The following is a 22,668-nucleotide window of genomic DNA, read 5'->3' as shown; positions in this document are numbered from 1 at the left end:
CTCTTCCTTAATCCAAAGGCCGTAACAAACTTGGATGCACTTCTCTAAAGCAGGTACTTTCAAACTTTCTCCCCAGAAACCCAAGGTAAAAAAAACAAAACAAACCACTCTATTTTTTACATCGGGACCCAATACACACGTCTATAAAACTAAAGTTTCACGAAACGACACTCGGAGTATTCCATCGCAACAAAAGCTTTTTTTTTTTTTTTTTTTTTTTTTGCGCAAGGAAAAACCCAACATCAGCAGAATGAACCAAAATACATTACTACCCCTCCAACCTCCGCTTTCCCCACCAGAGGACAACTAAAAAGAAAAAGAGGGCAGGAAGCAACACAAAGCAAATTCCAGTTCAGCTTGGTGGTTTCCTCTTTATTGATGTGCCTCCTACCTCCCCCCCACAATTTCAGTCCCTTCCATCTACCCCCAAAAAAGGAGGTAGTGAAAGGAAGGGAATGTTGGGGTTCTGAGCCCCTTGGGCAGTTAGAAAGGGAACAGAAACCAAAACAATCGCTGGATGTGACAGATTGACAATCGAGAAGTCTAAAGCAGAGTGGGAAAGGTGGTAAGAGAAGGGGGCGAAAGGAGAGGTCCAAGAGGTCACCTCCCCCATGAGCCCTCCTGCTAAGAGGGGCTGGAAGAGAGCCTCAAACATTAGGAAGTGCAGGTCCTGAAGAAGGGAGGTGGTGGTTGAGCCCGGAGAAGGAGTAGGTCAAGGAAGGGGGGGACCCCCCACCTCAGGGGGAGCAGCTTCACAGACCGTAGACACTTTCATCACTGTAGGCGATGTATAGAAAGAAGTCCTCTTCATGGTGTTCCTGGGGCGGAGGCAGAAAATGATGGGACTCAGACATCTGGGCTGTAGTTACTTGAACCACCCGTTGCCCGGACCCATTCTTCAAAAGCCCTTTTTTCTGAAGAGCCCCCAAACACTCAGGCCCTGGACTCACTCCCAAACTTGCTCCAGGCCTTAGCAGCCAAACAGTATTAGCCCTAGCAACAGTCCTGGGCAAAAAGGTCTCAAACTGTTCTCTGCTGCCCTGGGAGGGGGAGGAAACTGGAGAAGAGTGAGGGTCAGAACCGAGCTCCACTGTTCCCTCCCTCCTCTCTACTCCTACTGCCCCTGTCCAAACCAACTACCCCAAAATCTTGAAGCCAAAGATGAAATTGAGAGCTAAACAAGCCAGCTAGTCCGAGAACTGCTGACCTGAAACTCTCTTCCTCTCAAGCTCTTCCGACACCTCTCCAAAGCCTCGGCCCCTCTCCAGTCACTATACCTGGTAGAGCTGACCCATTGTGGCACTGGTGGGTGGAATGACATTGTTGACAAAGAAAAACAAGGCATCCTCAGCTCGGAGATGAATTCGCTTCCGGATCAAGAAGTAGAACTGACCAACTGCCAAAGAGACAAGGTACGATAAAGTCCCAAATGGCCTCAAAACAACAGTCACTGTGTGGAGCCTCTTCCCAGAGAGGCTGCACTCCCACCCGCAGGAAGCAAACCTGGGTACCCGGACACGTCCCCACCTGTGAGATCAGAAGGCACCAGGTATTTCTTTTTGTCCAGGTCTCCTATCCGAGCTTTGGGAGCCTTTTCTACTATCACCTGATAACGAGAAGATGAAAATTAGGAAACACTGGGTGGACAGCCCCACCATTACACCTGTCGAGAACTCAAGAAACAAAATTCTTAGCACCCAAGCCCATCCGACTCCTTTTTCTTTGTCTGGGAACACGCGGTGCAGCCTCGAGTAGAGATCCTGACCCCACTGCGTCGGACTCGCCTAAACATCCAGGATCCCTAAGTAGGGCGTCATAATAAACAAGTCTCTTAATCAGGCAGGGATGACTCGTCTGGGCCGACTAGAGCGTCCACCTCAAAAACCCAGCTAGCTGGGGAGATGGCCATGTGAAGCTCAGACTGTCAAACTCCCTGCAGCCTCCCGCACCACTCCCCACGTCTCCGTCTGCCATCCACGTCCCCCCACCCCCAGCTCTCCCGCTGCCCCGCTCCGTTCAACCTCGGGTCCCAGCCACAGCAGCTTCGGGCCCGTTCCCAACCCCGCCACGGCCGGCAGCCCGATGCCCACGCTGCCCGGCCGGACCCCAACCCCGGGCTATGGCGTCAGAGCCAGCGCCCCGCGCCCTCGGCCCTGGCTACTGTCCTCACCGGAACCCGGTCCGGGTATTTCTTTCGGATCTTCTCGCCCTCAGAGCGGCGCTTCTCGAACGGATGCTCCTCTTTATACACGAACTTCATCCTCCCGGGAACCGGGTGGGACCGGGCTGGGCTAAGGGAACCCGGGGGGGGCCGGGACGGGGGGCGGCGGCGACGGCGGCGACGCGCGGGCGGACTCAGCGGAGCGATCCCGGGACTTGCGCCACTTCCCTATTCACCAACCCCGCCCCCGACCGTCCGGGATCGCCCCGCCTGCTACGTTACGCCACTAGCGCAGCAGCCCGGACGCAGCCAGCGTAGCACCACCTACTGACCGCCCCCCTCACGCCGTCTACGTAATCGCTTTGGAATCAATTTGTGGGCTACGCAGGCGACGTAGCAAAGGTGGTTGGCTTGTGCTATGGTCGAAAATAACTGAAAACCCACGTTCCGACCTTCCCCCACCAAGCTGGAGACCAAAAGGGCTAGAGGCTGCTAATTATAATTTGAGGCTTGGTTTTCCGAAAGTTCTTTTCGGAAACGAGGTGAAGGGGGCGGGGGGGGGAGGCAGAGATAATTATAAGGAGAGCTATTCACGAAACGCGCTGGTACGCCGAAGGCGGCAGCTGACACCAAAACAAAGTAGTACCCAAACAGAGGAGCCGGGTCTCCGGAAAGGAAGGAGGGCAGAAAGAAAACACATATTCGGAGAAACGCAGACAACGCTTAGGCTCCGAGCAGGAGTGGACCAATGGGGACCGGAGAGGAGGTCCGAAAGGTAGGGACTACGTCAGCGCGGAGGAACACTTTCAGCGCCGTTCCTGCGACAAATCATGTGATCCGAAGGGCGGAGCGTCACGTGGCGGCCGCGGGAAGTAGAGCCGGCCGCGGGGAGGGAGGGGGGCGCCGGGGGCGGGGAGGGGGCGGAGCCGGGCGGGGAGGCGGGCGGGGAGGCGGCCGCGGCCGGCTGCCCCGTCCACGTCGGTGCCCCGGCGAAGTCCCGCCCCTCTGGTCTGTGGCCCAGCTTTCCCCTCCCTTCGCACCGCTGTGTGCTACTGCCCTGCCGCTCGGGTTCCCTCGGGACACACAGGTGTCCTTCCACTCCCCAGCAGGGCGCCCATCCCGTGGCGGGGACCCTTCCCGCCAAAGCACCTGAGGTCGAGGTTCCCTGCTCCTTCCCCCAAAGCCAGCAGCATCTCTGCCCAGCCCTCAACCTTCCTGCCCCCCACGCCGCCGTCTCTCCCCTCTGCTCAGGGGACAGGGTGGATGTGAACAAAGGCCCCCCCCCTCATTTCCCAACCCAGAGAGAAGGACCTAGGGCAGCTTTGGTTTCCAAAGTTATAATGCATGGTTTAAAAGAGAGAAAAGAAAAAAAGAGAGAGAGAGAAAGCTGGTTACAGGTCTAAGGGAATCTAGGAAGAAGGGAAAATAGAGGGATAAGTGGGGGGGGGGGAAGGGACAAGTTTGGGGAAAATCCAGTGGCCCAAAAATCCCAGTTTCCCACCCACAGCCCAGCCCTTGGAGTGAAGAATTAGATCAGTTTTGTACAAGAGTTTTTAAAAAATCAAATCACAACAAAGCTGGCTTGGCTTTCCTTTGAGCCTCCCGGATTACCGAGCGTCTGTGTGTCATTCTGGCCAGTCCTGTCTCTCCACCGGACAGTTTCGGCTCCCCTAGGCCGCCGCTTCTGCCCCAGTCTGGGGTTTCCAGGGAGCATGAACTCGACGCTAGAGTGAGGCTGCTTCAGAGTCCGGCCCACGTGTCCATCCAGACTCCAGAGGGAGTGCAGAGCTCCCAGGGCAGAGAGGGACGGGAGGGGCAGACCTGCCCACACAGTCCTCACCACTGGACAGGGCAGCAGACGGCGCCCCGAGGGTTCGCCCCCGTCCCCCCCACCCCGACTCAGGTGGGGGGAGAGCAGCTGTCACCAGAGCCTGTGTTGGTGAAGGTTTCGGCTCAGCACAGAACGAACGTCAGCGGTGAACCTGGGATGAAAAAAACTTGCACTGGCAGAGTCCTTACAGTTGCTGTCCTCACAACACTAGTGTTAGGTGGCCTCCCTGGAGATGCGGGGTGGAAATGATCACCACTTTCACGTGAAACGGACGTCCAGTTTGCCCAAAAACCCACTGGCTAAAAGTGATGAGCTCTACTGTAAGAAGGCCTGGGTTCAAATGCTAAGTTCTTCAGGGAAAAGACATAAATAAGTCAAACAGGACACACTTTTATTCCCTCTTGGGATCCCCCGCCTCCTTTCCTCAGAAATCTAAGCATCTAACTTCCCTTACCTGAGCGCATCCAGCATCGGAAGCAGGTTGAGAAGGGCGGTGTCGCTGGGGTCACTGAACCACGATTTGATGGGGATGGCGTTGTCTAGGGCGGGTAAAAATAAATGCGCGTGAGAAAAAAGAGAGTTCAACAGACAGGCTGATTTTTCTTTTATTTGGGGATGGGGATCATTACTTTAAAATATGTTCCTCTCCCTGACCCACCCAAACCCAGCAACCTAAGTAAAACCTTCCGGATTCATCCTCCAAAATAAAATCAACTTTTAGTCACCGTATTTCATGTTAGCGTGAAGCTCCTAGGCAAATTCATTACCACTGTGCCTCACCTGAAGCAAATTTAGTCGGAGGACTGTGATCTATGAAATGGACGTGGGAGGGAGGAGAATGTCTCATGTGAAAGAGAAACACCTTGCATCCTGACCCACAGTAAACCAGGCATCCCAGCTCCAGGCTTTCAGAATCCCTCCTCAGAACTTCCTGGTCCTGCCAGACCCGCCACCTTCTCCCATACCTGGGTGGCTCCTGTAAGCCCCTGGGGAGTTATCCAGGATCACGATGCTGGAGAGGTCGCTGTGGACCACAGAGAGATCCTTGATGTAGCTGCCCAGTTCCAAAGTGCAGTGCTGGAAGGTAGGGCGAGCTGGGCATCAAGAGGAGACTCGTCCCTGTGACCACAGCACGGCCCCAACGATGCCCATGGGCAGCCAACTCCCACCATGGGGGTTATGTGATACGCCTCCCCTCGCCCCCCAGAGGGTCCCATTCCAGGGCAGCTGCCTCCAACTCAGATCCCTCCCTGGTGGCCTGCCTCCCAAGCTTCCTTTTCATTCTGTAGGGAAGCCCCCCTTACCTGTCTGTAGTATCTCCTCTTGAGAATACTCCTGCTATTATCCAGTTTATCTGCCACAGCAGAGCCGTAAATCTCCATGCTTGCCGTGAACACCACCAGGTCGTACCACTGACTCACCTGAAATTGAGTGGGGGAGAGGGAGGGGTTAGAAGAGGTGACCATTCCTCTAGACACACGGTTCTCTTTCGCTAGGACTCCAGCCCAGTCCTTCCAGCCTCTCAACAACACCAAGCGTCTCTGAAGGCCCCCAAACTCAAGAGTCTTAGGCACCACACACCCTTAAGATTCAGAGCTGCAAGAACAAACGAGCAGGCAGCCCGGGGAAGAACGGAATTACATCAGCACGTGAACCCAAACTACCGAAAGCCATCCATGCTCTGGCTGTCCCACAACCTCCCCTCTCCAAAACCGCCCATACCCATTTCTCCTCGGCCCCTACTTCCTCCGAGTCGTCTAAATTCCCAGAGCCCTGAAACCACTCCTTCCTCACAGAGCTCCCCTTAATTTCTGCGAACTCACCACTTCTAAGAAGAAATCCACATGGGGCCTCTTATGTACAAAAAACCGGACGGGATGTTTGTCTATTACCACCTGTAGATCAACAGGGAAGGGTTGGGGGCTGTCCTGAGCACCAGAGCACAGGCCGAAAGGACACCCCCACCCGCCCACTGCCCGCTCCCCTCCTGAGGCGGCCACAGGTGCCGGAGGATGGGGGACAGGGACGAGGCGCTCTGGGACTGGGAAAGGAAGTCCGCGTGGGAGCCGAGTAAGACATGACCATCCCCCACACACCTTGAGGATGAAGTCTGGAGGCGTTCCAGGCCGGACGGTGGGCCTCAGGACCCCATCGTGATGGGAGTGGATAAGTGTCTCATCCAGATCCAGCACCAGGATCTTCCTCTTCACCTGACCTGCACCACAACCAATACCAATCAACCTCCAGCCCACATCTTAAACCCTACCTCACTTTAAAGGAGTCTTCCCAGCCAGCACACTCACCTAGCCGATTGCGGGACACAGGAGATAAAGGAAGGATATCATATCGAACAGTCTGGTACTGAATTATCTAAAAATAGCAAGAGAGGGGGTCAGAACCTTTGACAAGGAGGTCTTGACAAGAAACACTGTATGCCGAGCATCGTGGAAGTAAATGCAGATTATTTCACTGAACCCTCAAAACCCTAGTAAGAATAATATAAGAATGATACTGACGACGGTATCATCGTCTCTAAACAACGAAGAGCCCACGACTGAGCCAGGACCACGTGAGACCACACAGCTGGGAGTTTTCTTGTTTGGTTGTCTGTCCCCCCCCATTTGGAATGAAAACTCGGCGAGAGCATGCATGTCGTCTAAATCACAGCTGCGCTCCGAGAACTCTGTCACAGGCCGGTCAGTTAGTATCAGGGCCGATGCGGTGGTGGCGCGAGAGTGGTACCCATGCCGTCCGACCCAAGCACCTGCCCTCTTGACCGTGATACTGTCTCGCTGTGCCACAACAAAGAAATGCACGGCCTTCTGCACGTCCATCCCGAGGACCCTTTGTGACAACTCCCCATCACCTCCCTTTGGGAACTGAGAGCCTCAGATTCCTTCGTGGGCTGAGAGGAGTCAGGAGAGGAGGTCCTTGGGTACCTAAGGGGAAGGGAGGATGAGGGAATCCAGGGGTTGTCAGGTCAGCTAAGTTCCTCTGGCTGGCGGCCACCAGGCCTATTTTAACCAGCCACCTGTCCGCTTCTGTCTCTACCAGCCAAGTCACAAGTGGCAGAGAACCTCAGCCCTCTGACCTGCCTCCTTATTCCGGTACCCAGGGCAGGGGACACAGCACTGGAGAGCCCCACCCGCCAGGATGACTGACAGGGTGTTGGGAAGGCCAGGGTGAAGCAAGGGCCATGAGGGAGGTGAGGAAGGGACAAGGACGTCACCACCTCAACCTTCCAGCTTCTCCAGGTCTCCTCTGGAGGCTCCCATTTCTAGCGCCCAGATCTCTCCCATGCAAGCCTGGCAATCCCTTCCTCTGCTCTTCTCTCCTCAGCACAGACAGATGCTCTTCAGTCCATCCCTAGGCCCCAGCCTCACCGGAACCAGGCTCCCCCCTTGCAAACCACAGGGCCCCTCTCCCCCTAATGCCAAGGCATCTGCCCTTCTTTTCTCCCTGGGCAGGGATGAGGGCAGGGATGAGGGCCATGACAGCTTGGGTGTCCTGCCCTGCTATCTCGGGTTGCACATGCTGGGCATGTAGGGAATGCTCCCAGCATCTGCCAGAAAGGGGGTGGGGGTGGGGGGTTGGGGGAGAAACCAGATTGGAAGGGAAGGAAGGGAAGACAAAAGGCTGTGGGGTCAGTGCTGCCCAGAGGAGAGCAATTTTGCAAGTAACTAGCATCTGGATGGTCTGGAGCACTACTTCCTGCACCCAGAACAGAAATTTGGCGGGGGTGGGGGTGCCAGGGTGGGGTGTGCTCAGAGCAAGGCCAGGCAGAGAGGACAGGAGTTAACATGTAAAGAAAACCCCAGGAGCTAGCCCCACACACATCTCAGCATCTCTGACCCCAGATTCTTCTTGGCTGCCAAGGTGTTTGAGGGAAATAGCCCTGCCTACAACTATGACCACCCAGAAACAATTCTCACCCTAAATCAGGAAGTGGTAGAGGAGACACCGAATTCGAGGCCACCAGGCTCACTCCCCCAAGTCAGTATGTCAACACCACCACCACCACCACCACCACCACCACCACCACCACCCCCACCACCCCCCAGGGCCCTCTGGAAATCTTCTGGCCGAAGCAGGCCCTAGCTGCTTTTATTCTTCCAAGTTTTATTGAGGAACGCCAAAGAGGACAGACCAGAGAACTTCTGCACCTCAGCGCACTGAATTCTCCCCAAGACTTCTTTCAGAGGACTCTCCCCAGTGGTAAGGAGAACACAAGAGCACATTCATTAAATTAAATGATGGTTAGCCTACGGAGCTTTGACCTTGGAGAAAAGCTCTGGGGAGGGAACGCGGAGATACTTGGGCACCTCACTGCCCAGTGTCCCTCATCTGTGCTGGGGCCTCCTGGAGAGGCAAGTGTGCTCTCTAGTTCAAGCCCACAACGACAAGCGCCCATCTTCCCACAGAGACACCCAAATTTTAATGTGCTTCCTTCCCTCAAACCTAACATGAAAGCATCTTTCCTAGTCCCAGGGTCTCAATAAATCTAGACACCCACACTCTGAAGTAAGTTTCCAGGGCGTTTTTGGAGGAGTCCCCTTAATGCAAACCGCAGGGGTTTCTTCTTCACACCCAAGGCTTTTCCCAAGTTCCCATGCTTGTTTGTCACATATGCTCTCCCACCCACCCCTACCCTTGACGCAGAAGCCCGGCTCTTTCTTGTTACAAGACCTAATACACACGGAGGGTCTTCCACAAGCTCACGTCGGCAGGGCTGGTGCCATCAAACAGGTGCTCCCTCCTCTAGGTTTCTTTAACAACAACTCCCGCTTTCTTAAACGGCGCCCCACCCACCACCCCAGCCCCCAAGAGTTGCCAAATCCTGTCCCCGGCTAGCCCCCCCATCTCGGTTCTACTACAAGGGTCTCCCCCCTCCCCATTCCACCCCATGCCCAGCTAAGGGTGCCCCAATTCTCTAACGGGAAAAGCCGCCGCCAGGACTCTGTTCCCAAGCCCAAACAGAGGCCCGACACTTTCCAAAACCCCGTGAGCACCGCTGACATGGGTTCCCACCACCAGCGCCCAACCCCGCTCACCGTGCGGATCTGCCTCCGCAAAAGGTAAATGAAGAAGCTCCAGAGCTTGGCGGCGAAGGCCACGAACGTGCGCAGCCCCAGCAGACACTGCGTCCGCATCATCCCGATGACCCCGGCACCGCCGGCCCCGGGGCCCCCGCGGCCCAGCTCCGCCAGCCCCCCGGGGGCAGCCCCCCGCCGCCGGGAGGGGGAACGGGGGCCCCGAGTGGCAGGAAAGGCTGCAGAGAGGGGCGCGGAGCGGGCGGCTCAGAAAGCCACCCCCGGCGAGGGGAAAGCCCAACGGAACCGGGAGCTGGGGGACAGGCGTGGGCAGCCCGCGGGGGCCCACATGGGCGGGGAGTGGCACCGACGGCTTCGCGGAGGTTGCGGGCCGAGACGGGTCGGGCTAGGACGGGGTCCTCCGAGACCAGGAGGGAAGGGGATGGAGAATTGGGGGAGGGGGCAGTGGGGGAGGGGGCCAGGGAGAAGGGAGGGAGGGAAAAGGGAGGGGGAGGGGAAGGGGAAAGCGGAGGGGGGCCCGCTGCGCAGGCGCGCTAGGGGGCTGCCCGAGGGAAAGGGCGGGCGGGGGCCGCAGCGGCGGCGAGCCGGCCGGCGGGGCGAGGGAGCGGGGAAGGAGGGGGAGGGGGAGCCGAAGGGCGCGGACGGCTGGACCGGAGCGGCCTCCCCCTCCCCGAAGCCGGGGGCGCCTTAGCCGCTGGGGAGCGGGGCTGCAGCCTCTGCAGCGGGATTTCCCACTCTGACAGGCGCCATTTTACCGCCCTAAGAGCTCCCTCCTCTCTTCCCCCCCTCCTCTTCCCCTCTGACACTGTTTCCGGTGGTGACGTGTATTCGCTTCACCGGGACCAAAGTTCCCCCTCCTCGGTCTATGGGGGCGGGTAAGGAAAGCCGAGTGAGCGCCCAACAAGGCCGCAGTATCGCACCAGCGCGGAAGGTGGCGGCGGGGCGGGGCCTGCGAGCGAGGCAGGTCCCGCCTTCAGCGGCGGGGGCGGAGTGATGTCACTTGCCGCCGAAGTTCGGGCCGTCGGACGGGCTCGGGCGGCCTCCTCCCCCTCCCACGGGCAACTGCCCCAACGGCTCTTCCGGCCCTAGTCGTGGGAAAAACGTCCGGCTTCTGTGCTCCAGGGCTCGGGAAGGGCCCCTGCGCGTGAGCCCCTCCCTGGGATATTGAACATAATCACCTCTCATTCCAGACTAGACCCGGTCTCAGTGGTGGGAGGATTCGTGGGCGCCCCGCCCCCTTTCACCTGGAGGGGGCGGGGCGTCGGGCCGTGACGCCATCAGAGGGCGCCGGATGAGGGACCGGACGCGGTTTAGAGATGGAGTCGGTGTTGGCTCTGGGCGGCCTGGTGCTGCTGCGGGGTGAGGGCCAGAGGCACGGGGGTTCCGTCCCGGGGTTCCGTCCCGGGCTCCCGGGGCGGAAGCGCAGAGGAAGAGCCGTGTGTCCCAGGCTAGGGGTGGCCTCCAGGGGTTCGTGAGGACGGACGCCTCCGCGTTCTCACGCTGTTTATCCGTCCCTCCCTCTCCCCAGACTCCGTGGAGTGGGAGGGGCGCAGTCTCTTGAAGGCGCTTGTCAAGAAATCTGCACTGTGGTGAGTATCCCCCAGCTTCTCCCCGAGGTCCCCGGGGCGGAGGTGGCGCGGGGGGGAAGCCCGGGCCCGACTCAGTGACGCGCTCCGTCTCTGCCTTAGTGGGGAGCAGGTCCACATCCTGGGCTGCGAAGTGAGCGAGGACGAGTTCCGTGAAGGTTTTGACTCCAGTATCAACAGCCGGTAGGTTGGGAGAGAGTGCATTGGATGTGGGGTCTCTAAGGAAAGTGGTCTGCAGCAGCAAGCGCAGAACCTGGTGGTCGTTAGCAGCTACTCAGATATTCAGTGAATGGATGTGGGTCTTTCAGGAGGCGAAAATTCGTAAGAGATGAGCAGTGGTGAGTATCTGGAGAATCCAAAGCAGAGACCGTAGCGTAGAAGTTGAGAGAGAGAGCATGATAAAAGGCCGATGGTGTAGTTTTGCCTCAGAGGCTGTACTGGAGGATGAGAATAAATACATTCTGGGGCGCCTGGCTGGCTCAGTGGGCAGAGCCTGCTACTCTCAATCTCAGGGTTGTGAGTTCGATCGCTGTGGGTGCAGAGAGTATTTACAAATAAAATCTTAAGAAAATAGGGGCGCCTGGGTGGCTCAGTTGGTTAAGCGACTGCCTTCGGCTCAGGTCATGATCCTGGAGTCCCGGGATCGAGTCCCGCATCGGGCTCCCTGCTCGGCGGGGAGTCTGCTTCTCCCTCTGACCCTCTGCCCTCTCGTGCTCTTTGTCTCTCATTCTCTCTCTCTCAAAGAAATAAGATCTTTAAAAAAAATCTTAAAAAAATAAACATTTTCTGCCTTTTTGAGTTATTCAGAATCTCATGATGCTTCATCCAGACGTGGATTCCAAAGTTGCATCAGCCCTAGCTGCAGGTTACTGAGTGATTTCTTCTAGAGGCAGGGGGAACAGCCTATGCCAAATTCGGCACATATGTGAAAGCACACTGTTTGTGGGAGGGGGACAGGCCTTCTGCATCCAGACAGATAAAAAGGTACCTCATAGTAAAAGGTCTTACAGAGCAGGAAAGGGAGTTTAGACGTTATTCTAAAGGTAGGGAGAGTCATTTCAAGATTTAGGAGGAGAGTGATAACAGCATAGCTGTGGCCAGTGTGGAGAAGGGGGTTGGAAGGGGGACAGCCTGGAGACAAACCAGGAGGGAAGTCTACTGCAGTTTTCCAGGTGCGCTCAGGTGTATATGCACTGGGCACCAGTTATGAGACAGGTACTGTGGTAGGCACAGGGAATGGGACAGAAGTGGTCTCTACCCTAATGAATCCCAGGGAATGATACTAAGAGATGACAGAGGTCTGCTACTTAAAACAGTAGCAGTAACGATAGAGAGTTTAGGACAGACGTAAAACGACTCTAGCAGGTAGAATTTCCAGAAGTTATAGACTGATGTGGGGAGGAGGTCAGGAGGCTCCTGAACCCACCTGTGTGCCTGGTTAAAAAAGACTACTCTCTGGTCAGGACAGTTCAGTAGATCACATCTGTCTGCTCAGCCCTGACTTTGTGTCGGAGCTTGCGATAGGTTATGTTAAGGTGGCATTTATAAGAGAAGCAGAAGATAGGAAGGGGGTTATGTGGAACAACTGAATCCTACCCCAGGACTTGTAACCCGTGCCAGACCCCTCGCCTGTACCGTTTTAACAGCAGTTAGTGCCATGCGACTTAATTCCTGATCTTCTCTAAGCTGTTCTACCAGCAGGAACCACGTGTCATGTCTTCTTCTCCATCCTTCCAGGGAATGACACGTATGAGGCCCCACTCGGGAAATATTTGTTGATGACGATGCTAACGTTTATTGAGCATTTACTATGTGTCAAGCACTGTTTTAAAGATCAAGCAGTTTGTATTCCTCTCCTACGATTGAAGAAACTGTCTTAGATTAAGTAATTTATCAGTCAGGTGACCTTGGGTAAGTAGTAAAGCCAAGCTTGGAGCTCAGGGCTTTCTGACACCAAAGTCTGTGCTTTCAATCAGTATATTCCATCTCTCAGTATTATCTTTCACTAATGTTTAGAATATTAAGTCAGAAGAATAGAGCCCCAAAGATCACAGGGTGAAGTTCAAGATTGAGGAGAGGGGGCACTGTTAAGTTGTCTCCCGTTTTCTCTTTGCAGGCTGATTTACCATGACCTTTTCAGAGATCCTCTCAGCTGGTCACGGACGGGGGAAGCCCTTCCAGGGGGACCCCTGGGAGCCTTGCAAGCCATGTGCAGGAGGACGGACCCTGGTCCTTTCACCATCGCTCTCGATTCACTGAGCTGGCTGCTGCTGCACCTTCCCTGTACTGCGGTCTGCCAGGCACTCTGTGCCTTGAGCCATCAGCACTCCCGCCCTGGTGACACTTCCCTTTATTCTTCTCATACACCTTCCCCTGCCAAGGAGCAAGCCCCTTTCCAGCCTAGGAAAGACCATATTAGAGATCTCCAATTGGGCCTTACTCCATCTCTTTAACATTTATTCTCGTTCTCTACTTTTCCATGATGCCATCTACCAGTCACTTTATTGTTTCTTTTCCAAGTTCTTTCTTATTCATTAGTTTCATTCGTGCACTCAACAGATGAGAATTCCACAATGTGTCAGGCACAATTCTAGATGATGGGAAGGTAAGACTAACTCTAGTCAGATTTTTGTTCAAAGTCCCATCAAGGACACAGACAGATAAATAAGCAATTACAAGATAGTCTGATAACAGCCGTGATAATAAAGGAACAGACACAGAGTGCCTTAAGCGGAGTTTGCTAGGCACATTTGGGCAGACCACGGGCCCTGGGACTAGCCCTGAAGTATGCTGTGGGTTCTACAGTGGACTCTGGAATCAGACACCCAGCTTTGTGTTAAGGTGTTTGATCTCTCAGTATTTCAGTTTACTCTATAAAAGCAGGAGGAGGGATGAGTGGATAGTAGTAGGATGAACCATTTGGAATCCTGTTTTGGTAGGTCAGATGCACATACGTGTCGAGTAACAGCAATTTCATGTGGTTCAGCCTAAGAATGCTGGCCTTCGTAAGAACTGAAACGTGAAAGTATTTGGTGCAGTGCCTAACACTTTGTCAATACCCCCAGGAAGGGGGAGATTTAGTTGAGGGAACCAAAGGCATTGAGTGGGATCACAGTGTATAGTTCCCAAACCTGCAAGGAGTTCAGCGTGTAAGAGACGAAGCTGGAAACTAGGCAGGAGCAGATGAGGAAGGGTTTGATTCCATCCCTTGGGCGGTGAGGAAGGAGCTCCTGAGGACTGAAGTCCGAGTGGGTCATGTGCAGATTGGGCCGTAACGAAGTGAGGGCCGAAGCAGGCTCCGGAGCCGTCAGACCAGCCGAGGGAGGTCAGGACCAGCAGAGCCGTGATGGAATGTGGCCTCACCTCGTGTGCACCTCCTTTGCTCTTCGAGCCCAGGCCTCCCTCCTGAATGTGCCCCACCCTCCTTGTCCCTCCAGGTGGCAGCTGCCCGGCAGAGCCCGTGCGAGTGCTAGGCCTGCTCCATGAAGAGCTCCATGGCCCAGGCGCCCTGGGAGCCCTGAGCAGCCTGGCCCAGACCGAAGTGACCCTGAGCGGGGCAATGGGCCAGGCTTCGGCCCACATCCTCTCACGGAGGCCCCGACAGCGCCCAGCCCGTCAGGTCAGGAGAACCCCAGGGAAGCACGGGAGGGTGGGGGCAGGTAAGGGGGAGAGTCAGAGAGCTGACGTAAGGGAACACTTCCCCGCGTGTCGTCGTTTCCCTCGCTGAATCTCACGGCTACCTATGAGGTGGAGGGTTTCATTACCCCCATTGAGCGGCTTGGGGAAGGTTACCCAGGGTTCCAGAGAGTGAGTGGCAGAGCCAGGATTTGAACTCAAGATTGCCTGACTCGGATCCCGTGAGCTTAAGTGGGAGGAGGTGTCATCTTCCAAGAAATGGCAAAGGACAGAAGCCTGGGAGCGGTTCCTGGGGGAGAAGGAACGGGTCCTGATGGAGAGGTTTGAGGAAGAGCTGAGGAGGGACGAGCAGGAGCTGCAGGCAGCCCATTCCGTAGTTGCCCCGGGGGCCGGGGCAGTTCGGTCCGAGTTCTCCCTGGTTTGCTCCGTAAGATGGAAAACACCTTTCAAAAAAATTTTTTTTTAAGATTTTATTTATTTATTAGAGAGAGTGAGAGACAGAGAGCACGAGAGGGAAGAGGGTCAGAGGGAGAAGCAGACTCCCCGCTCAGCAGGGAGCCCGATGTGGGACTCGATCCTGGGACTCCAGGATCATGACCTGAGCCGAAGGCAGTTGCTCAACCAACTGAGCCACCCAGGCGCCCGGAAAACACCTTTCTGTTCATACTTTCTTCTCCGCAGACTCAGTGGTTCTCCATCCTGCCTGACTTCAGCCTGGATCTCCAGGGGGGACCCCCGCTAGAGTCCCAGCCCCACCCAGATCCTCACACACCCCCGGTATCTAAGGGTGCCGGGGCCAGAACAAGGGAATGGAGGGTGGGGTCGGGGATTCCAGCCATGAGGCAAAGGGGCAGCATCCTTTGTACCTTCAGGTGGACCCCACAGCTCATGTGACCTTTAACCTTCACCTGTCCAAGAAAGAGAAAGAAGCCAAAGACAGCCTGACACTGCCCTTCCAGTTCAGCTCTGAAAAGTAAGGTTAGGGGTGAGGTGCCTGGGTTCTTGAGTAGAGCCCAGCATCTGGGCCTGGGATGGGAGTGATAGCAGGTTATTGGTTAACCTCCCAGACTTTATAGGGGCTGAAGTCCACCTCCAGAGACAAGTCTGGGGAGTGGTTCTCTATCCACTCATTCTCCCAACAAGGCAAAAGGGCCTTTATGTCTCTTTTCTCTCCAGTAGAGCCTTGGGTCACAGAGCAATCTGAGTCTGGGCTGAGCCAGCCCATACCCTGGGGAAGTGGCCCTACCGATCTCTAGGCAACAGTGCTCGGAGGACAGGAAGCTAGATGGGTGTGGCGGACAGGTTAATAACGGCTTCAGTATATGCCTGTTGTTCTCTGCCCCGTGTGTGGGTGGGTGAAGCAAGACTGTGGCAGGATCCTTGCCCTCAAGCTGCTAAGAACGTGAGGTGTCATTAGGAGAGCAGTCTGAGCGTTTCTATCCCAGTACCAAGTGGTGCTTCCATACCAACTAAACAGGGAGGTCAGAGAGAGAGAATCGGACCAAGAAGAGAGTATGCAGCAGACATGACTCCTTACCGGCCCCCCGCCCCCAGCACCAACTCTCCCCTTCTCCCTTCTCAGACAGCAGGCTCTCCTGCGGCCTCGGCCTGGCCAGGCCACCAGCCACATCTTCTATGAGCCAGATGCATATGATGACCTGGACCAAGAAGACCCAGATGATGACTTGGATGTTTGACTGGCCTGGAATTGGAAGGGAGGAGAAAGACCTTGGACCCATAACCATCCTCCCATTGTTTGTATTGGCCTTGCCCTGTCCCTGCCCCCCCCCCTTTGTTCTGGGGTCTTGCGAGGCCCTGCCCCATGACCTGTGAGTCAGAGTAGCTTCCCATCTGGACAGAATGTGGGAAAGGGGCATTAGGGGAAGGTGCCTAATAAAGTCTTTATTTTTCTACGGAAAGGCACTTTGGTAGCTAAGCAAGAGTTGGGAGTAGAAGGGACTGAAGAATGGGAAGAGATGGGAAAGCAAGCACTTGAGTCTGTTCGCGTCAGTGGTCCGAGGTGGGGCCTGAATGACAAGGAGTGGTGGCACATGGAGAGCCTTGCACACCATTGGTGCTCAGTACATGTTCTGTTTTAAGCCGAAGCAGGTGCATTTAAAGGTTCCAGGTTCCCTGCAAGGATTTGGGTTGGAAGAAAGCAGAGGCCCTGAAGGGGAAAAAAAGAAGCCTACTTTCCAAAACATACTTTTTTATTACTGTACAAAAAGCACACCCAATCCCCCTCTTTTTTGTCTCCCTCCCCCCTCCTCCCCTCCCCCCACCCCCACCCCGGGGGGAACTGTACATGGTACCCCTGGCTGGTGTGACAAGGCTTCTGCTCCACACCCCACCCACGGGCTGAGATCTGCCCCAGGTCATTTCTGGTACCTGGCCACACCAGAGGCTGCCAGGCTGGGGCAGGGGGTCCCAGCTCACACGTACTCCTTGGCGGAGTTGGGCTTAGGGTAGGAGCGGGGTGCACGGTACCCGGTTTTGCCCTCACTCCTAGGACAGGAGCAAGAGAGCAGGGCACCTCCCAGGATGACCAGAGCAGAGCCTGCCCAGCCAATGAAGATGGCAGAACCAAACTCGTACCTATGGGGAGAGAGCGTTGGGGTCAGAAACCCTGCCGTTCCTGACGCCAGGAATCCAGATCTGGCGTTCCCTTAGGAGGCAGGGCTCCCATACTTACTTAAGATTCATGGGGACCAAGGCGCTATAAAAGTCTGTGACAATCTGGTGGCCGTACCAGGAACAAGCCACCAAGGCAGCAAGACCTGGAGACAGGATGGTTCAGACGTTATTAGGAGACCCCCAGACCAGCACCTTGCACACCTTCACTCCCAGATGCAGGGGGAGAGCTCACCTGCCACGATGAAAATGAAGCCTCCGGTCACGGCTATCCGGGCCTTCTTCACTTTGTCGTCGCCCCCACAGTTTGTGCACTTCATGCCCATGGTGGCCACGAACATGGCCAGGAAGCCCAGCACCAGGGACACTACCATCAGGGCTCGGGTGGCCTGCAGGGCCGCTGCGGGGAAGGGGGAAGGACGCCCTCATTGCTGGGCGTGCGGACGGCTCCGGCCTTCGAGTGGCCGCCGGCCGCAGGCCTGGGGCCCCTTGGGCGTGCAAGCGCCGGCCGCAGCGGGTGGATCCCGCCCCTCCCGGCTCCGCGGCCTTCCCGCCCCGCCCTCTCTCGGCCCTGGGACCCGCCCGGGGCTCAAGGGTTTCGACGAAACTGCCCCCGGAGGGGGATCAGGGGGCCGGGGCCCGAGGCGGGGAGTGGAGGCGGCGGCTGGGGCCCTCGCGCTGGGCCGCACGGCCCGGCCCGCGGCCCAGCGCTGACCCCGCTATCGTGGCCACCCGGTTTGTGGCTTCGGCTAATCAGCCGATTAGATTACAGGCCGCAGGCGGCGGCCCAAGTCTGACGGAGCGCATGGCTCCTCCGCCAGCCCCGCGCGCTCCGCCCCGCGCCGCCTTTTGTCCGGGAGAGAGGGTGGGAGACGGAGGCCGCCACCTGCGCGGGCCGGCGCGGGCAGGAGAGCGCTGGAGGGGGTTGGGCCGCCGGGCGCTGGGGTGGGGGGTGGTGGGGGGTGGTGGGGGGAAGGGAGCCCGGCCGGCCGGGGCGCGGGCCGACGTGCAGCTGCTGGAACCCGGGCCCGCGGCCCTCCCCGCGCCCCTGCCCGGCCGCTTCCGCTTCCTCCGCCCGGCCTGCTCCCCGGCAACGCCGGGCGTCGGGCGGTGGGACCCCGCGCCCTGCCCCGCTCCCCGCTCTCGGCCCCGGCGCGTCCGCCCCGTCGACCCCGCGGCCTTACCTGACAGCGCGAGCACCGAGTCGTACGACTTGCAGCTCATCAGGCCCGTGCTCTGCATGATGCAGTCCATCCACAGCCCCTTGTACATGGCCTGGGCCGTGATGATGTTGTCGCCCGCGTACGAGCTCACCTGCCACTGCGGGATGGCGGTGCACGCCACCAGGGCCACCCAGCCCAGCAGGGCCATGGCGAAGCCCAGCAGCTGCAGGCCCGAATTGGCCATGTCTGCCCTCGGAAAAGATTGGGGACGCCGGGCGGGCGACCCTGCGGTAAAACAGACAAAGCTTGGAGGGTCAGCCCCTCAAAAAGACAACTTGCAGTGGAGTCTTAAGTCACCCAAAGAGAAGTTTTTGGGTCAAGTGATTCCAAATCTTTTTGTCACCCGAAGAAAACACAAATCGATCCGTCCGGCGGATCGAGGGTCTTCACAGCTCACGGAACAGGCTCCGCGCGAGGACTGGTGGTCGCAGAAGCGATCGGCGAAGGCCAGGCGGTCCCCTCCGGCGCTCCCGGCGACCCTATCCAAACAAAAGGCGGAGGGGTAGTATATGCGCGCGGCCCTGGGGGCTGGAGGTCCCCAAAGTACCCCGGACTGTCGGCCCGAGGCCGCCGAGCGAGAGAGACGCTGCTCAGCCGTGAGCGGGCGGAGGCGGGCGGACAGGTGCGGCGCACCTGAGTATTTGTAGGGCGTCAGGGGCGCGCCCCCGCGGTGACCGGGAGCGCGGGGCGGGCCGGGCCCGAGGGGCGGCCGAGAGTGACCTGACGTCACCGAAGGGACACTCACCTGAGCCGGAAGTCCTGGCCCAGGTGAAGAGGAAGAAACCTGAGCGTCAGGGTCACACCCCTTCTCTTGCCCGGCTGGGACTGCAGGTGGGGAGGAGGTGGAGGCTTCTCCGGAGTTCCAAGCTCAGAGTCAGCCCCTCTAGACTGGACTTCCCTCGGGCACCAGGATGCCCCCTCACCCCTCCACAGCAGGTGCGCCTGGGATCCTGCGGAACCAGGGTTGGGGGGACGCCCCGGGCCCCTTGTCTCCGCCGCCCCACCCCCCCCACCCGCAGGGACTCTTGGTTTCTACTCCAGGCGCTCTTTGCCCCGCCCTGCTTTCGCCCCCACCCTCTGCTCGTGTTTTGTTTTTTGTTTTGTTTTGTTTGTTTTGTTTCCCCAGTTGAGTATCCTAACCGTCCCCAGCTTCAGGAACCCTAGCTCCGATCCCTCCGAACTCCCGCACTTAGCAGCCTCCTTGGAGCGTCCGTTCCCAGAGCCACCGCCTTGTGGCCGCCGGCCGGCCGCACGCCTATACTGCCCTCCTGCTGAGAGCCGCCTTCCAGGCATCACCCGCACCTTCTTGACTCTCCATTCCAGTTCCTATCCCTGCCATAACCTAATGCCTGGGCCCTTGGTGCCCCACCTCCCGGCCATCACTATCCCCCCCCAAAGGATGGGGAGCAGGGTAAGGCCTCGGTCCGATTCCTGGCCACACCCGTCGTTCCCCTCCCCTGGAATCTCTCCAGACCTGTCCTCCACTTTCGCACTTCCCGGTCCCTCCAGCCATGCACACATTTCCCTTTCCTTCCTGAACCTGGACCGGACTGTGTGTGCTGTCCTCCCTAACGGCCCCTCCGGGGTGGCCTTGGGTTCCGCCCTCAGACTCCCGCGTGGCCCCTGGGCTTCTGCTCTCCCTCCGCCCGGACTGTTGCCCGGGACTCCCCGCGCACATCTCTTCCGAGCGTCTCCATTCACTCATCCCTCCCTCACCTCGTGTCTTCTCCCTTCCTACCTTTTCCACATCCCACTGCGCACCCCTTCCTCCAGGTCTACCTTCCAGCCCCTTCTCTGCCCCGGGAGCCCAGCGGCGTCACCCCCGTGTCCCCTCGCCCACAGTCCTTCCGACCCACATCTCGTCCGCTCTCCGACTCACACCTTCCCATCTTCCTCTCCATTTCTCTCTCCTTTTTCCCCCAACTCTCTCGCATTTCTCACTTTTCTTCCCCCTCAACCATTTCTCTGTAAGGCTCTTCTTTGATGCAGTAAAAATATTAAAGTGCCGGGGCGCCTGGGTGGCTCAGTCGTTAAGCGTCTGCCTTCGGCTCGGCTCATGATCCCAGGGTCCTGGGATCGAGCCCCGCGTCGGGCTCCCTGCTCCGCGGGAGGCCTGCCTCTCCCTCTCCCACTCCCCCTGCTCGTGTTCCCTCTCTCGCTGTGTCTCTCTCTGTCAGATAAATAAATAAAATCTTTTAAAAAATATATTAAAGGGCCCTGGTACTAAACTAATTACCCTGCTCTTTTAATGCAGACTTTAAAGGATTATCTGTTATTTGTTTTTATTTTTCTATTCTTTTGATTAATGGTGAGTTGTTTTTGTTGTTGTTGTTGTTGTTGTTGAAGGTGCTTTCCAGCTCCAAAATTTTATATTTCTCATTACTGCCGTCTGTCCAGCTTGTCTCCAAGTTCATTGCCGCTACTGAGGCCGACCCACCATCACCTCCCCTGCCTGCACACACCTGCCTCCAAACCCACACCCCTGCTTCCCTGCTTGTCCCTTTAAAATCCGTTCTCCGGAAGTCAACTTTTGTTTGTAGGTTTCAAGCTTAAGTTTTGTTACTTTCTGCTTAAAATCCTTAAAATCTTCCAGGGACGCCTGGGTGACTCAGTCGTTAAGCGTCTGCCTTCGGCTCAGGTCATGATCCCAGGGTCCTGGGATCGAGCCCCACGACGGGCTCCCCGCTCCGCGGGGAGCCTGCTTCTCCCTCTCCCTCTGCCACTCCCCCTGCTTGTGCTCTCGCTCTGTCTCTCTCAAATAAAGAAATAAAATCTTTAAAAAAAATAAAATAAAATCCTTAAAATCTTCCAGTGTCACACCTCTTCTCTTGTTCCACTGGATTTGCCAAATAGATGCCATATCGTGACTTACCGAACTGTGCCTCAGCCCCACTGGCCTCCTCTCTGCTCCACCAAATGCCCTTCACACACTCTGTTCCTTATGCCTGGATGCTGTCCTCCATGCACCCCCACCGCCATCCTCTACCCAGCTAACCCACTGGTCCCTCGGTGACCAGCTCAAATATCACCTCTCCTGGGAAGCCTGGCCTTGACCACCCCGCCCCACACTGAGTCATATCACCAGCTGAATGCTGAATGCTCACTCACCGCTACTTGAGCTTTAACTTGCAACGTTCTTATCAGAGTTTCAAACTATTTACTCTGTGTGATTATTTATTCAATGTCAGGCTCCCACTGTAGATGCGTCCGGGTTTATCACCAATAAATATTGGATGAACCTGTGACGAAACTACAAATAAACAATATTTTCATTCACTTGCTCAACAGTGATTTCTTGCGTGCCTAGGTGACGTACCAGGCCCCATGCTCGACGCTTGAGACAGCCGTAACAGGACAGTTGAGGACACTGCACTCTTGTCATTGAGATTCTAGAGGGAGAAAGCAGACCATAGAGACAAAGACAAAACGGTGCATGTTGTGAAGGCAGTAAAAGGGGCAATGTAGTGAGCAACCTCAGCACCACTGACATTTGGGGCCAGATAATTCCCTGTTGTAGGTGACTGTCCTGTGCATTATAGGATATTTAGCAGCATCGTTGACTTCCATTGATGAGATGCCAGTAGAACACTCTTCTGAGCCCCGTGTGACCATCCCAAATGGCTCCAGACATTGCCAAATGTCCGAGAGAGGGGAGGGGAAAAATAGGTCCCAGTTAAGAGCCACTGATTTCAAGTGTGACCAGTCAACATCACTGTGGATGTTTTGCTCTAGTAGCCTTCAAGTAAACGGTTGGGTACAAGGAACAAGCGGATGGATGGTTGGACTTAACCAGGGTTGGGATTTTGCTGAAGAGAGAAAGAATATTAAAGTATTTGCATGAGAGTGTTTTATGTGTTGGATGGCAGATATAAATTGTGTAAGAAGGGTTGGTAGAGGGGCGCCTGGGGGGCTCAGTCATTGAGCGTCTGCCTTCGGCTCAGGTCATGATCCCGGGGCCCTGGGATCGAGCCCCGCGTCGCGCTCCCTGCTCCGCGGGAAGCCTGCTTCTCTCTCTCCCACTCCCCCTGCTTGTGTTCCCTCTCTCGCTGTGGCTCTCTCTGTCAAATAAATAAATAAAATATTTTTTTAAAAAAAGAAGAAGGGTTGGTGGAGGGGTGCCTAGGGGGCTCAGTTGGTTGAGCATCTGTCTCTGGCTCAGGTCATGATCCTGGGGTCCTGGGATCGAGTCCCGCGTCGGGCTCCCTGCTCCGCGGGGAGCCTGCTTCTCCCTCTCCCTCTGCCTCTCCCCGTGTTTCTGCTCTCTCTCTCAATCTCTGTCAAATAACTGAATTAAATCTTTAAAAAGGGGTGGGCTGGTGGGTAGTGAGAAATGGAGAGGGTCGACGGTTTAGAGGTCTCCATGAAGCGAAGGGAGCGAGATCCATGAGACAATGAGCTGGCAGGCTGGGAGGTGACTGTCAGACGTAGGAGGCTTGAGTTCAGTCCATTGGAGGAGGCTGTTTTTGGAGATGACAAAGCCTAGTGTAGGGGCCTGAGGATGGACTGAAGAGAAAGATCGGCAGAGATGACACTGAGAGTTGAGAAGAGA

The 22,668-nt window shown here is 56.6% G+C and overlaps 4 protein-coding genes across 4 annotated transcripts; 1 reads left to right on the top strand and 3 right to left on the bottom strand.

Moving 5' to 3' along the window:
• Nucleotides 1–345: 345 nt before the first annotated feature.
• Nucleotides 346–2,389, bottom strand: GABARAP (GABA type A receptor-associated protein). Its single transcript, XM_028124996.2, has 4 exons — nucleotides 2,171–2,389; nucleotides 1,528–1,606; nucleotides 1,278–1,396; nucleotides 346–818 (listed from the first exon to the last, which is right to left on the bottom strand). The coding sequence occupies exons 1-4, from the start codon at nucleotides 2,258–2,260 to the stop codon at nucleotides 753–755; spliced, it is 354 nt and encodes a 117-aa protein (XP_027980797.1). The 5' UTR covers nucleotides 2,261–2,389; the 3' UTR covers nucleotides 346–752.
• Nucleotides 2,390–3,482: 1,093 nt separating this feature from the next.
• On the bottom strand, nucleotides 3,483–9,480 carry CTDNEP1 (CTD nuclear envelope phosphatase 1). The gene is made up of 8 exons (XM_028124995.2): nucleotides 9,044–9,480; nucleotides 6,296–6,362; nucleotides 6,089–6,207; nucleotides 5,816–5,887; nucleotides 5,297–5,413; nucleotides 4,958–5,069; nucleotides 4,447–4,531; nucleotides 3,483–4,143 (listed from the first exon to the last, which is right to left on the bottom strand). Exons 1-8 carry the CDS (start codon nucleotides 9,143–9,145, stop codon nucleotides 4,083–4,085), a joined length of 735 nt encoding a protein of 244 aa, XP_027980796.1. The 5' UTR covers nucleotides 9,146–9,480; the 3' UTR covers nucleotides 3,483–4,082.
• Nucleotides 9,481–10,226: 746 nt separating this feature from the next.
• Nucleotides 10,227–16,188, top strand: ELP5 (elongator acetyltransferase complex subunit 5). Its single transcript, XM_028125124.2, has 8 exons — nucleotides 10,227–10,402; nucleotides 10,572–10,632; nucleotides 10,732–10,812; nucleotides 12,746–12,966; nucleotides 14,067–14,248; nucleotides 14,947–15,042; nucleotides 15,138–15,238; nucleotides 15,848–16,188. Exons 1-8 carry the CDS (start codon nucleotides 10,360–10,362, stop codon nucleotides 15,960–15,962), a joined length of 900 nt encoding a protein of 299 aa, XP_027980925.1. The 5' UTR covers nucleotides 10,227–10,359; the 3' UTR covers nucleotides 15,963–16,188.
• A 377-nt stretch (nucleotides 16,189–16,565) lies between these two features.
• Nucleotides 16,566–18,557, bottom strand: CLDN7 (claudin 7). Its single transcript, XM_028125083.2, has 4 exons — nucleotides 18,081–18,557; nucleotides 17,132–17,296; nucleotides 16,958–17,042; nucleotides 16,566–16,860 (listed from the first exon to the last, which is right to left on the bottom strand). The coding sequence occupies exons 1-4, from the start codon at nucleotides 18,301–18,303 to the stop codon at nucleotides 16,698–16,700; spliced, it is 636 nt and encodes a 211-aa protein (XP_027980884.1). The 5' UTR covers nucleotides 18,304–18,557; the 3' UTR covers nucleotides 16,566–16,697.
• Nucleotides 18,558–22,668: the final 4,111 nt, after the last annotated feature.

Source organism: Eumetopias jubatus, unplaced genomic scaffold (genome assembly GCF_037043125.1).
Source record: "Eumetopias jubatus isolate StellerSeaLion01/CBP00866 unplaced genomic scaffold, mEumJub1_p1.0 scaffold_10, whole genome shotgun sequence".
Classification (NCBI taxonomy): Eukaryota; Metazoa; Chordata; class Mammalia; order Carnivora; family Otariidae; genus Eumetopias; species Eumetopias jubatus.
The sequence above is the reverse complement of the archived record's forward strand: the minus strand, read 5'-3'. Positions and strand labels throughout refer to the sequence as shown.

Bases quoted from the DNA above. Each gene is read 5' to 3' on its own strand.
- GABARAP (XM_028124996.2), bottom strand. From the start codon at position 2,260: ATGAAGTTCGTGTATAAAGAGGAGCATCCGTTCGAGAAGCGCCGCTCT. The intron at 1,397-1,527 runs GTGGGGACGTGT...TCTCTTTGGCAG, and splicing joins GGTGCCTTCTGATCTCACAG to TTGGTCAGTTCTACTTCTTG. The intron at 819-1,277 runs GTATAGTGACTG...CCTCCGCCCCAG, and splicing joins CAATGGGTCAGCTCTACCAG to GAACACCATGAAGAGGACTT.
- CTDNEP1 (XM_028124995.2), bottom strand. From the start codon at position 9,145: ATGATGCGGACGCAGTGTCTGCTGGGGCTGCGCACGTTCGTGGCCTTC. The intron at 6,363-9,043 runs GTGAGCGGGGTT...TGCTATTTTTAG, and splicing joins TGCGGAGGCAGATCCGCACG to ATAATTCAGTACCAGACTGT. The intron at 4,144-4,446 runs GTAAGGGAAGTT...TTTTCATCCCAG, and splicing joins CCGATGCTGGATGCGCTCAG to GTTCACCGCTGACGTTCGTT.
- ELP5 (XM_028125124.2), top strand. From the start codon at position 10,360: ATGGAGTCGGTGTTGGCTCTGGGCGGCCTGGTGCTGCTGCGGG. The intron at 14,249-14,946 runs GTCAGGAGAACC...TCTTCTCCGCAG, and splicing joins GACAGCGCCCAGCCCGTCAG to ACTCAGTGGTTCTCCATCCT. The intron at 15,043-15,137 runs GTATCTAAGGGT...TTGTACCTTCAG, and splicing joins CAGATCCTCACACACCCCCG to GTGGACCCCACAGCTCATGT.
- CLDN7 (XM_028125083.2), bottom strand. From the start codon at position 18,303: ATGGCCAATTCGGGCCTGCAGCTGCTGGGCTTCGCCATGGCCCTGCTG. The intron at 17,297-18,080 runs GTAAGGCCGCGG...CCTTCCCCGCAG, and splicing joins CTCGGTGCTCGCGCTGTCAG to CGGCCCTGCAGGCCACCCGA. The intron at 16,861-16,957 runs GTAAGTATGGGA...CTCTCCCCATAG, and splicing joins TTGGTCCCCATGAATCTTAA to GTACGAGTTTGGTTCTGCCA.